General features: G+C 32.6%; 1 protein-coding gene across 1 annotated transcript; it reads right to left on the reverse strand.

The window, feature by feature from the left end:
• Positions 1 to 3,204: 3,204 nt before the first annotated feature.
• LOC127076482 (ABC transporter G family member 36) lies at positions 3,205 to 11,478 on the reverse strand. Its single transcript, XM_051018148.1, has 22 exons — positions 11,256 to 11,478; positions 10,743 to 11,109; positions 10,147 to 10,356; positions 9,880 to 9,964; positions 9,618 to 9,777; positions 9,437 to 9,513; positions 9,237 to 9,290; positions 8,681 to 8,771; positions 8,024 to 8,325; positions 7,197 to 7,795; positions 6,946 to 7,106; positions 6,745 to 6,854; positions 6,360 to 6,666; positions 5,994 to 6,154; positions 5,585 to 5,917; positions 5,176 to 5,466; positions 4,967 to 5,050; positions 4,748 to 4,881; positions 4,425 to 4,652; positions 4,161 to 4,332; positions 3,805 to 4,059; positions 3,205 to 3,713 (listed from the first exon to the last, which is right to left on the reverse strand). The coding sequence occupies exons 2-22, from the start codon at positions 11,093 to 11,095 to the stop codon at positions 3,438 to 3,440; spliced, it is 4,443 nt and encodes a 1,480-aa protein (XP_050874105.1). The 5' UTR covers positions 11,096 to 11,109; positions 11,256 to 11,478; the 3' UTR covers positions 3,205 to 3,437.
• Positions 11,479 to 12,543: the final 1,065 nt, after the last annotated feature.

The following is a 12,543-nucleotide window of genomic DNA, read 5'->3' on the forward strand; positions in this document are numbered from 1 at the left end:
TAGAATCCGAGTTCCCCGTAAGGAACCAAGCCTCTCAACAAGCCCGGAGTCAACAACATCATTGGAACTCAGTCCGTTCATCACTAGGCATCGGCCTTTCATGAATGCATGCACACCAAACATGCATCATAATCAACATCGCAAAACATCGCAACAACAACATCATATGATCATGTTATCTTCATCATTAATAGCATGACATACAACTCAACAAAACAACAACAACATTACATCTTAACACATGGATTCATCACAATCAACCACAATAGGCCAAATCACCATTTCAACATAAAAATTAGTCATTTTTCAATACTGGAACAGTGTTAACCGGTTAACGCCACAGGTTAACCGGTTAACGCAGGCAAAACTCACTTCTGGGCAAAACGCAACAGTGTTAACCGGTTAACGCTATAGGTTAACCGGTTAACGCAGGCAAAACGCAACATTTTCACAATATACAACAGTGTTAACCGGTTAACACCCTGGGTTAACCGGTTAACGCAGACAAAACAGCAGTTCCTGCGCTAACACAAGGCAGAATGCAGAGTTCTCCGCATTTTCCGCCGTCGGAGGACTTCCGGACCTCCGATTCAACTTCCGTAAAAGGCTACGCGTTCGGGAAAACGCGACTCACACAACTACAGATTCAATTTCAGCTTAATTCGACTTATTCATCATAGTACTAAACGACGGTAAACCCCAACTTCCCCAATCTTCCTAATTCCCCAAAATCCATCAACAATCCTACATAAATCATGAAAATGCTCGCATATTATCATTTAATAAGGTTCAGACCCCTTACCTGAGATAATTCGGCAACTCAACGCTTCCGCTTTTCCGCTCTTCAGCCTTTGCTCTACAGCTTCTCCCTTCTCTGCAGCTTCTCAACTTCCACGTAAAACTCTTCTGTTCCCAAATGAGAAACTTTTTCTCTTATCCCAACTTATATATTTTCCAATTATTATTATTCCAAATAATAATAATAATAACAATAATAATAATAATAATAATCCAATTTATTTAATTAAATTAATAAAATAATATTATCAACTTAATTAAATAATTCTTTTACTTTATTTGGGGTGTTACACAACACCCGAGGCCGAAGAGGGCAGAGAGTGGTCGTCTGAATTCACATCGGAATGAGAAGATCTTTGAATGAGAGGATCTTGAGGTTGTGCAGTATGGTACTACATGGTTGAAGGAATACTTATAATGATTGATTGATACTATTTATACCAACAAGATGCATATTATTTTAGGTAACATAACAAATAAGAACTCAATAGTTAAACGTGTTTGACCTAGAGTAATATTTAGATGAGTGACATTTTGAGAAGTTTTTCGAAAAACGTGTGAGTGAGGACAAAACATGCTGAAAAGACCCGTGTTGGTTTGCGAGGTCAGTCGGTAATCTTGAAAGTACTCTGGGACAGTACACAATTAGCATCCATATTGTGGTTGACACCAATGTATTTAGGATTGCGAGTCAACTTGCTAAATCGTCCGATCCAACGTTCCAATCGCATGCCATGCCGGCGTACTACGATTTAGGTAGGATAGTATGCAATAAACTCGGTGAAATCGTCCGAGTTGATTCTCCGACCTGTTTTCATTTTGAGATGCAAAACATCTCTTTTGTTGGGTTTAAAAAAACCCTAATTTTCTAAACGGACTTGAATTTGGGTCGGGTTTTATTAAATCCTTATCTATTATTATTTCTTTAAATAGAAATTTAGAGACACGCTCATAATTCCTCTTATAAAAAATGTATTTCAGCCTTATTCTAAACCTCCGTGATTGTCTCCTTTTTTTTTTTAATAAACTCAACCATTACATTACTTCAGCATAAATACAACATACATTCTATTCCTTCAAACTCCCGTTTCTTTATTCAGTTCATGTTTCCTCTTTCATTAAACAAGTGGTCATTGGCGCTGATTCACCTCTTTATTCAATTCATGTTTCCTCTTTCATTAAACAAGTGGTCATTGACGTTGATTCACCACACCACTTTTGGATATCATACTTAATATGGGAGAAGATGTCATAAGTGGTAGTGTTTTTTATGATGATTTGGATGCCCTTCCTATTCCATTTAATAATGATTTGATTGATGAAGATTTAGAAAAAAAATGGAGATAGAGATGAGATGGGATGAAGATGACTATGCTTATACTAGATTTGATGACATTTTGTATATTTAGAGTAATTGCTTTTAGATTGTTTTTATTTTGAACTAAATTTTTTTCTATGTTTTTTAATGAATTTATAGTTATTATCATGAACTTATGATGAGTTTTGAACATGGGTGTGTAATTATACATATATATAAATAATTTTTTTATTAGTAGTAGGATGTTATGATCCGTGCTACGATTTTTAAATTATTTATCGATTTTACATAAATTCTCGAGTTTTTAAACATTGGTTGACACTATCTAGAGTCTTTCTAGTAACGAGTATGGGTCATACATGCTTTCATTGTAAAAATAATGTCATTTACAAATTTGAGTTAAATATAATTGCTAAAGCCAAAAATACTTAAATATTCTTAAATCTAGGGGTAATCAAAATCGAAGCGGCTCAATAGAAAATCGCTAATCGAATCAAACCAAATCAAAAATTGCAAAAACAACGTTTGATTTTTAAATATAAATTTATCTTATACATAATATTAAATTAAATTGTTAGACGCAATTTATATTTATGTATCAAATTATAAATTTATTTAGACAATTATAAATTTATTTAGACAATTATAAAGTTATTTTATAATAATATATTAATAATTAAACACAAAATTATGTTGTTCTCAATAAAAAATTTGTTAAAAATCAAACCAATCCAAACCGTGTTGGTTTGATTTGCTCTAGTTTGATTTTATTTTTAAAAGTCAATCGAACAAAATCGAACCACATATATTTTTTTCTTGCGGTTCAATTGATTTTTAATGTCAAAATCGCTCTATCCTGCGAACACTCCTAATGATCGTCTATAGTCTAGCCATTAAGTGAAATCTCACTAATAAAAGAGTCCTAGTTAAACAATTTGATACAATAGACACTTATTACAAATGAATGCTACCAATTGATCAAGTGCTTTAGTTATGATATATATGACTACACAATATGATACTTGTGTGTAGTGATTAATTGATATTTATCAATACACTATTTTAAAACTAATTGTAATCCAGTAATATTAAGGCAAATGAATAAATATTTATTTATTTATGACAATAAACATTTATACAAGAACTGATGAAACGAGGCACCAAATTTCTTCTAAGTTGCAAACCAAGTAGCATGATCAATAAGATTTACACTTACAACACAATTCTCTGTTAACAAAATCATATAAAACATGCACTCTTATATACATACACAAATCACATGGACTGTGTAATGTACTATTTTGCAGCAACATAACTTCATTTATCTTGATTGAAAGTTGAGTGCCTTGATGCAGAAGGCAAATATAAAGGCAAAGAAACAAGGGAAAGCAATCAAAACTCCAGCAACCGGACCCATGAAATCAGGTTTGAATCCGTAATGGTCTTCAATATATTCCTTGACAGTGAAATTTCGATTAAGAGATCCAACCACGCGAATAGGATCGTCTATGTCTCTATATTGAGATACAATTAATCCATACACTGTCCATGCCACTGGACAAATCCAGTAGTACCATACCCACCATCCTGGAATTTTCTGAAATCGCGAAAAATTGGTTCAAAATAATGTTAGTAAAAAACATCATAGGATTTGATACATAAAATAAGCAAACTAGATTAGTACTCACTGGTCTTGGGATGAAGAAACCAGAGAAGAGATTAAAGAGTCCGTAGAATGCGGCTGCGAAGATTGATGCAACTTGATGGTTTGGTGTAATGGAAACCGTCATCATTCCGTAGTACGTGAAGTACAAGAAGGAGAAGAAGCTGACGAAGACGAACCAGAAGAACTTTTCGGCTTTCCATTCAAAACTCACCATAGCATACACTATGATGGAGTAATATAGCGTTTGAAATAGCACAAATGGTATTTCTATGAAAACCTGCAATTCAAAATGAAGTAGCATATAACATAAGATAACAAACATTCACAAGGCAATGACAATAACCATAACAAGTAACTTGCACTAGAAGTTATTCTGACCTGTGATAGGGCATAAGGCAAAGGAGCATACATTCCAGCAGCTCTTTCTCTATAGAACACTGTTCTTTCAACGGCTACGATTGGTTGAACTGTTTGACAGTTGTTAATTCCAACAAAAATAACTGCAGCGTACATCGATCCTATAACCAGTGTTAGGTCACTCGAACTCTCCCTAAACAAAGAAAATAAGAAAGAAATTAGCAAAACTTCCGAACTAATAATAATGCTCGGAAAATAAAGTACTTAAATGAACCGGTATCTCACCTGGTTTTACCGACTTTCCAAAATACTGTCCCAATCATGAGTGCACAAGCCAAGGTGAAAAAATATCTGACTAGATTGTAATCTGGACTTCTCCAATATGTCAACCACTGCTTCCAAAGACAAGATTTGAATTGTCCAAAGGTTGATTGGGAATACTTAGTAGGGAAGAACAAATCACTTGTTCCTGGTGGGGGTGTACTTAGTTCCTTAACAAGAGCCTTGCTTCTCCTGCTCAATAAGAACACTTGTTAGCTTGAATCAACTCAGGAACGGAGTTCGAATCTCTTTATGAACGGTTGTAAAATAGTTGTATGTTTACTTACTGAAACAAAGCTGATGATTTGTAATATTCGGCAAAGTCCATTCCAAGCCGGACTTCGGCTGCTATAGAGCTAACTTCGAGCATCCATGTTGCAGGATTATACATGTCCTTGATTTTCGGGACACCTTGGATTTCCTGTAACAAAAGGGTTAGCATGAAACTAGAACCTCATGTTAAAAAACCGCATTATGAAAAGATATAATCAATCTGTTGTAAATACCTCGAAGTATTCGATAATCTTGTGTGAATTCCGACCTAAAGGTCCTCCATAGATCAGTTGCCCTCCTCTTTTCATCAATATGAGCTGGAACGAAAGGAGATTGTTAGAATAACATTCCTAGTTCAAAAGAAAACCGATACGAAAAGCGCAAACAATGAACATAAGAGAAGCGCGTAAGAAGATGGTTGAATACAGGTTGGTATATATACCTCATCAAAGGCTTCAAAGATATCAATGCTAGGTTGGTGAATTGTGCAAACAACTGTTCTTCCAGTATCGACCGTGTTTCTTACAGTCCTCATAACAATAGCTGCTGCTCTTGCATCTAGACCTGAAGTTGGTTCGTCCATGAATATAATCGAAGGATTAGCAACAAGCTCGACCGCGATCGTTAGCCTCTTTCTTTGTTCAGTTGACAACCCTGTAACTCCTGGTAGCCCCACAATAGCATCCTTGAGACTTTGCAGCTCTACCAAATCCATCACTTGCTCCACAAATTGCTGAAAACATCAATTTATTCAAAATTTGTTATTTCTAATCCTTCTGCTATGTATGCAAAACGCTCGATTCTGGTTGAACATCGATGTAAAGTTAAAAGATATAGGTTTGAACACTTACTATTTTTTCTTCATCACCAACTTCTTTAGGTAACCGAAGGAAAGCCGAGTAAAGCAAAGATTCTCTGATCGTAACTTGAGGGGAATGAATATCAGTTTGTTCACAGTAACCAGAAACTCTTGCAAAGGTTTCTTGGTTCTTAGGGAATCCGGAGATTCTAACGTCTCCTTCGATGTAGCCACCGGTTTTTCTTCCAGCTAAAACATCCATTAAAGTTGTCTTTCCCGCTCCACTAACTCCCATTAGCGCAGTTAGAACTCCGGGCCTAAAAGAACCGGTTACTTCTCTAAGCAATTGTAACCGATCTTCTGTCACTCCTTGCTCTTTCATTTCCTGTCGAAAGTCATATAATCAAAGTTAGAATCGCAATCATTAGTATCTCGTGAATCGTTGATTGTGTAATACTTACTGCAGGCATGTCTACAAAGTAGTTAACACTGTCAAAGGACATCGCAAGTGGTTGAAAAGGTAGAATCATTCCTCTTCTCGGCGCATTTCCAGCGTCTCCCTCGGCATTTCTTAATCCATTTGGATTAGCTTGACTACTCATTCTTTGCATCGCTACTTCTCCTAAAGTAATTCATGCACAAATCAAGCATCATCAGAGACTAGAATTCCGTTTTGATTAACTTATTTGAGCTTATCTAGTAACTAAGCAGATATGATATAGCTTAGATAAAAGTAGTTTGACTTTATTTTATAAGCAATCATGCTATAAGCGCTTAAGAAAGTTGTTTATCCAAACAAGGCCTAATTTGTCTGCTTTGAAACTTACTTGAATTATTTCCATCAGCTTTAGACAATGATCGATGCATTGGATCTCGGGTGGAAGGCGGCCTCACGAGTCTCGGTTCATTTACATCACCTTCATTCTCCATTTCACTCGCGTCTTCCTCAGATAGAATCGCTTGTTTCTTTCCGAGAGGAGTTAGATACATAAGCGAAAGGGTGAAGAGAACATTGTAAAAAACCGTGAAAGCCGCAAGAGCTCCAGCACCTATCCAATACCAATTTGGGTTGGCATAAACATCAAAGTTCTTCATCACAGCTAAACCCAAGGTTGTAGTATTATCTGAAGAACTCTGCAATAGAGAACAATTTCAAGTCAAAAACTTACTTTAAAAAGCACTTTTCAAATGCTTCTAATGATATTTACTTACCCCTGGATGCATCCACCTTGGAGCATACATTTCATTGACAGTCAAAGAATGGAAAGCATATGACAATGGTGAAACCCAATTAGCCCACATCCACCAGTTAGGAATTTCACCTGGAATCAATAATTAAGCTTAATAATGTAACTTCAGAAACACTTTTCAAATGCTTTTTACTTAAAAGAGGTTTGAATTACGATCACTCACGTTTCGGAATGATGAAACCACCAAGTAGAAAAACAACGAGAAGCATGAGAGCTCCACCCGTGTTTGCAATAATCATCGTCCTACATGTTCCAGCAATGAATCGAAACATTCCAGCTGCCATTTGTTGAATAAGGAACACCAACAACAATTGCTTAAAGAACCTATAAATTCGAACAAACACAAAAATCACGAGAAGTTCAAAAGCCATAATCGAATTATTTTTACAACATTTTTGTATCATTTGAGCTTACCTGCTGGCTTCAGGAGCGAATCCAATGGTGTAATAGGTAACAACCATCCAAGCAAGAGACTCAAACAACGAAATTGGAAGACGCAACAGAAAATTCGGGAGCGTGTAAGTCCAAGCAGGATGGAAAAGATGATCCCTATGTTTATAAAACACGGGAAGTCTTTGAATCGTAAGAGCAAGTTCGGCGAAACCATTGAACATGTTCATAATCATGGAGAACAAAATTGCACCAACGTAAAGTGCAGCATCATCTTCATTATTCCTCTTCATTTCAGTTCTCAAGAAAACAGTAGCAGCTATGATTGCAATGATGCAAATCTGTGCGGTTTTGAATATGTAGACGAATGAGTTTCTTTTGATGAGAAGCCATTCTTTGTCCCAACATGCTTTAAGAATGTCCATTGTTGGAACTGAGTTTTTGCTGTAAACAAGAGCTGCTTTGTGTGCACTTGATTTGTCGAACGAAACGGATAATTCTTGATCGAGATGGATTCCGACATGGAATTGTTTGAATTTGTTTGCAAATTCTGTCACAGAAACATATCTGTATGGTCTGTTTTTGTCTGCCCAATATTGTTCTTGGTCTTTTCTTGACGTAACCTGTTCATAATTTCGAGTTTAACTGTCATGAACCATCAACATTTATTTACGAACACGACTTTAAAGATAATTATAATAAAAACTAAATATTTTTAAACATTATTTCGGTATAAATCAGATATTCTCTGCGCGTAATTATATAGATTAATTCTTGAGCCAGAAAAATCACAGTTATGTAACATTTTTATTAAGGTGTGTGAGGGTGCATAGTCGTTATAATGATGATACCTCTTGCAAGAAATCGGCGGTTCCTTTTCTTTCGGGGCAACGAAAGCCGCACGATTCAAAGAATTCGACAATGTGATCACGTGGACCTTGGTACACAACTTGACCCTCGGATATAAGAATAATGTCATCGAAAAGATCGAACGTCTCAGGAGCCGGTTGGAGAAGTGACATTAAGATTGTCCCTTCACTTAGGTGAACAATTTGTTGCAAACATTTCACAATTTGAAATGTTGTTGAACTATCTAGACCAGTTGATATTTCATCCATGAATAGTGTTTTTGTGGGCCCAACAATCATTTCACCTATAAAAAAACAATATAATCAAAAATTTTAACTATATGATATCATCCAATTAACAAACTTAACAGATATAATATATCAATTATTGAACTATTTAGCATATGATTGAGTTTACATGGGACCCATGTGGCACTTATTTTCTAAATCTTTAGAAATCTTTTTAAAAAAATAGGAAAGTTGAGTAAATGGGAATCTAGTTAACAACTTGCAGGCACGTTAGTATTGTTTATCAATAAATTTCAAACATAAGGACAAGCGTTGAATTTGAATAGCATTAATGCAGACAAATATGACTATAATAGATATATATAGATATATATAGGTATATCTATATGATTTTGTGACGTTCTAGCTAACCTGTAGTGACACGTTTCTTTTGGCCACCAGATACACCTCTATGCATCTCATCTCCCACTATGGTGTCCTTACAAATATCAAGCCCTAAAATCTGTTTCATAACACAATAAATAATTGTGATTAATTACAACATAATCAAACCATTAAGCATAATAATTAGCGATAGTTATGTTACTTGCAAATGAACCAAACTACATTACATTATTACATTATGATAGTCACTGTATGGTTATTTGATTAAGATCAGATGAATTAAAATCGTCCGATCTAAGTCAAATAATTATATAAATTTATATAGGAGATTGATTTTTTTAGGTGAGACATACTTTAACAATAATATCTTAAAGGAATCACAATGTAGGGTTGGTGAATGAAAATTTATGCAAAGGTAATATACTTTTTTTCTTAGTGACTAAGCCTTATTCATAAAAAAGACAAAATTTGGCTGGTGGGAGTAGTTTAAAAATATAACTTTTCTAAAAAAGTCATTAATTGTTATTTTATATTCCCACTCATTTTAAGTGAAACATAAATGTTGGAAGAAAAATAAACTTACTTTTAAAGTATAATCAGTAATGAGACTACTTTCTGTTCCTTTCACTGCAGTAGCCTATAATACATAACAATAATTGAATTAATTTATAATGAATTATTTTATTGAATAATAATAATAATAATAATAATAATAATAATAATAATAATAATAATAATAATAATAAATAATAATAATAATAATAATAATAATAATGAAAGTACCTTCATGAAAAGGTCAAGTTCTGCTTCAGGAAATATACCAGCTTCCTTTTCCCTTCTGGCAAGCTCACTTAATAGATCTTTAATAACATTATATAAAATAAAAATAAAACTGTTAATAAATTAATTAGAAAAAAAATTTTAAAAAATGAAATTTGAATTTTGAGAGATTATTTTAAATTACCATATCTAGTTCCAACTCCTTGACATCTAGCTGAGAAATCCAATGTTTCTTTAACAGTCATTTCTCCAACATGAACATCATTTTGACTAATATATGCTGAAGTTTTTCTTGGCACAAATTCATTAAGTTTGTGTCCATTGTAAGTAATTTCTCCTTTTACCTATTCCATTAAAAACAATCATATTATTCCTTAAATAACATTTATTATATTTAATAAAGGTCAAATTTGTAATTAAATAAAATTTATGAGGGTGGAATGTACCCTCAATTCAGCATCCAATTTTCCAGCCAATGCCAGCAATAGGGTTGTTTTACCAGATGAAGGGGGACCAAGTAAAAGGGCCATCCTATATACAAACAAAAGTGTTAGTTATACCAACTCCTGCATCGCTATCAGATGGTTTTGTTAATCTAACTCAATCTAACTCAGTTGATATTTGCCGAAACATCTGATTAGCGAATCCGCCAACATTTTGTTAGATTAAAAAAAATCGGAGAATTTTAAAGAAAAAAAACATGACGAAATTACCTTGATGGTTTAATAATGCCAGAAGCATTTTTGAGAATGGTGAGCTTTGTTCTTTTTGCAGTACTAATTCCAAACATTCCAAGAGCAGATTCGACAATGTTTAATGCAACATTTGGTAATGTTGGTAAAGCTCTGCTTCCAACATAGGAATCTGCTTCAACTGTTAAATTCTTAAACCTTACTTCAACGGTTGGAAGTCTTATTCCAACTCTGCAAAATGTTTACACATTTTTGTAAGTAACATTAATTTGAACCAATTACTAGCATTAATACATCTACCAGAATGATTTTAATACCATTTTTAGCAAAGTTAAGCCCAAGTTTTGACTTTAACCACTAGCATAATAGTAAAATGAAAGTAAAATAGTTCAAAATTTTTTACAAACTAAAATTTTTCATAGAAGCTTAAAAAATATTAAATTTTCAGAGTCTACAAATCCTATCACCGTAATTTGAATTCTGGTACTCGCGATTTTATGTAAAATTTTAATGATTATTACCTCTTCATCTAAAAACTCGAATTAAATATGAATCGTTGGATCTCAATTTAAAGTCCTAAATCATATGACTACAGGTAAGTAGAGGATAAAACTCACTTTTCAATTCTGTTTCTGAATTTCTTGAGGTACTTTTCATTATCTTCTTCAGCAACCTTGAAAATTTGGTCAATAATTTGTTGTCTTTCATTCATATCAAGCTTCCTAACATCAACTTCTTTATGTTGCATCCTGTTTCCTTGATGAGGTTCTTCGGTAAATGTTTGCATAATACTTGTTCTTAACCTATCATAGGTTGGTAATTTCTCAATTGCAGCCCATTTAAGTGCTTCTTCATCTTCATCAACTTGGGAAGTTCTTCTTGAATATCTTCCACTAGCAAACACTTCTTCCATTTTCCAACTTGATCTACTCAAACTCCGACTTATACTTCGACTTAAATTACTATCCATTTTCGCTTCCTTTTCTGAAGAAAAAAATAAGTTAGTTGAAATCAATTTAGAAGAAAACTAACCTAACAAAATTATATTTACGCTATTATGATTTATTGAAATTCAGTCCTTATCGTTTCGATTCGTATAAAAAAACAAAAAAAAGAAACTATAGACTTACATGGAAATACTCGATGACTTTCTTGAAGTGGAAGAATATTGGTTTGAAGCTAAACTTCTTCCTCTGTTGTCCTTTTTTTGTCTCTCTTTGTTCCTAAGATTATGTTCAACTCATTTAAGAGTTTTGCAACTATGTGTCAATGACCAAAGAAAATTGAAAGGTTTTATAGAGAGAAATCTAAATCTGTTATCGAGATTAATATTTCTTATATAATAGTTGAAGAATATGACAAAGTAGTATTGTTGGCAAAATTGTCATACTTGGTAATTTAATATTTAAATAAGAAAATTAGGCAACATGGCTCTATGTTATAATATAATGATAATAATAAATAATATGTTTCTTGTGTTGAATGCAACTTGAGTCTGTAAATATAAAACTTTATTCAAATTTGACCGCTAGTTCAGATTTCTCACCAGCTTCCTCTCTCTAGATAATATATATTATATATATATGTATATATATATATATATATATATATATATATATTATATATATATATATATATATATATATATATATATATATATATATATATATAATATATATATATAATTTTTTGGACTAATCTATTTTTCTTCTATTATTGTGTTGGGTAACTACCCATTTATACACCAAATGCAATATTTGTGTCTTTATGACACAAATTAATATCATTCATATTATAATTCCCTACTTTATATATATATATATATATATATATATATATATATATATATATATATATATATATATATATATATAATATATATATATATATATATATATATTGTGAAATTGATTATGTTTTTGTTATGAATGTAGAGATTTTTTCTTTCTTTCATAGTAATGCATAATTATTGTGTTGTAGATTTTTTTTAATTGTATTTTTTAGATACATTATTTTTTAAAAATTTTATTTTTATTTTCTGCTTTTGGTAGAAACTAATTGTCTAAGTATTCTGGTTTTTTACATCAATCTCTTTAGATTTCTTTTTTTTAAGGTTATGTAATCATAAGGATTTCGTTGCGGTTAAATTGCACAACTAAGTTATGGAACCATTTTAATTACAAATTCTATATTACTGATTTGTTATCTTTCATTTTGTGCTACTCTTTGGTCTATATTTCATGGAACTGTTTTAATTAAAAGTCTTACTATGTTATTTCATCATGCAACTTATATTGTTTAGGCATTTTCTTATTTACATTCTTTCCTTTAAGTATGTGTGTGTTCTTTCTTCGCAGTTACCCCGTAAACTTGGTTTATAGATACATAAAATGTTCAGGACAAGTTACAGAGAAGAAA

The sequence above is a fragment of the Lathyrus oleraceus genome, chromosome 4 (assembly GCF_024323335.1).
Source record: "Lathyrus oleraceus cultivar Zhongwan6 chromosome 4, CAAS_Psat_ZW6_1.0, whole genome shotgun sequence".
NCBI lineage: Eukaryota > Viridiplantae > Streptophyta > Magnoliopsida > Fabales > Fabaceae > Lathyrus > Lathyrus oleraceus.

Coding starts and splice junctions, on each gene's coding strand:
- LOC127076482 (XM_051018148.1), bottom strand. CDS start 11,095: ATGGATAGTAATTTAAGTCGAAGTATAAGTCGGAGTTTGAGTAGATCA. Junction 10,357..10,742: donor TTCAGAAACAGAATTGAAAA/GTGAGTTTTATC, acceptor AACATTTTGCAG/AGTTGGAATAAGACTTCCAA. Junction 6,155..6,359: donor AGCTGATGGAAATAATTCAA/GTAAGTTTCAAA, acceptor GAATTACTTTAG/GAGAAGTAGCGATGCAAAGA.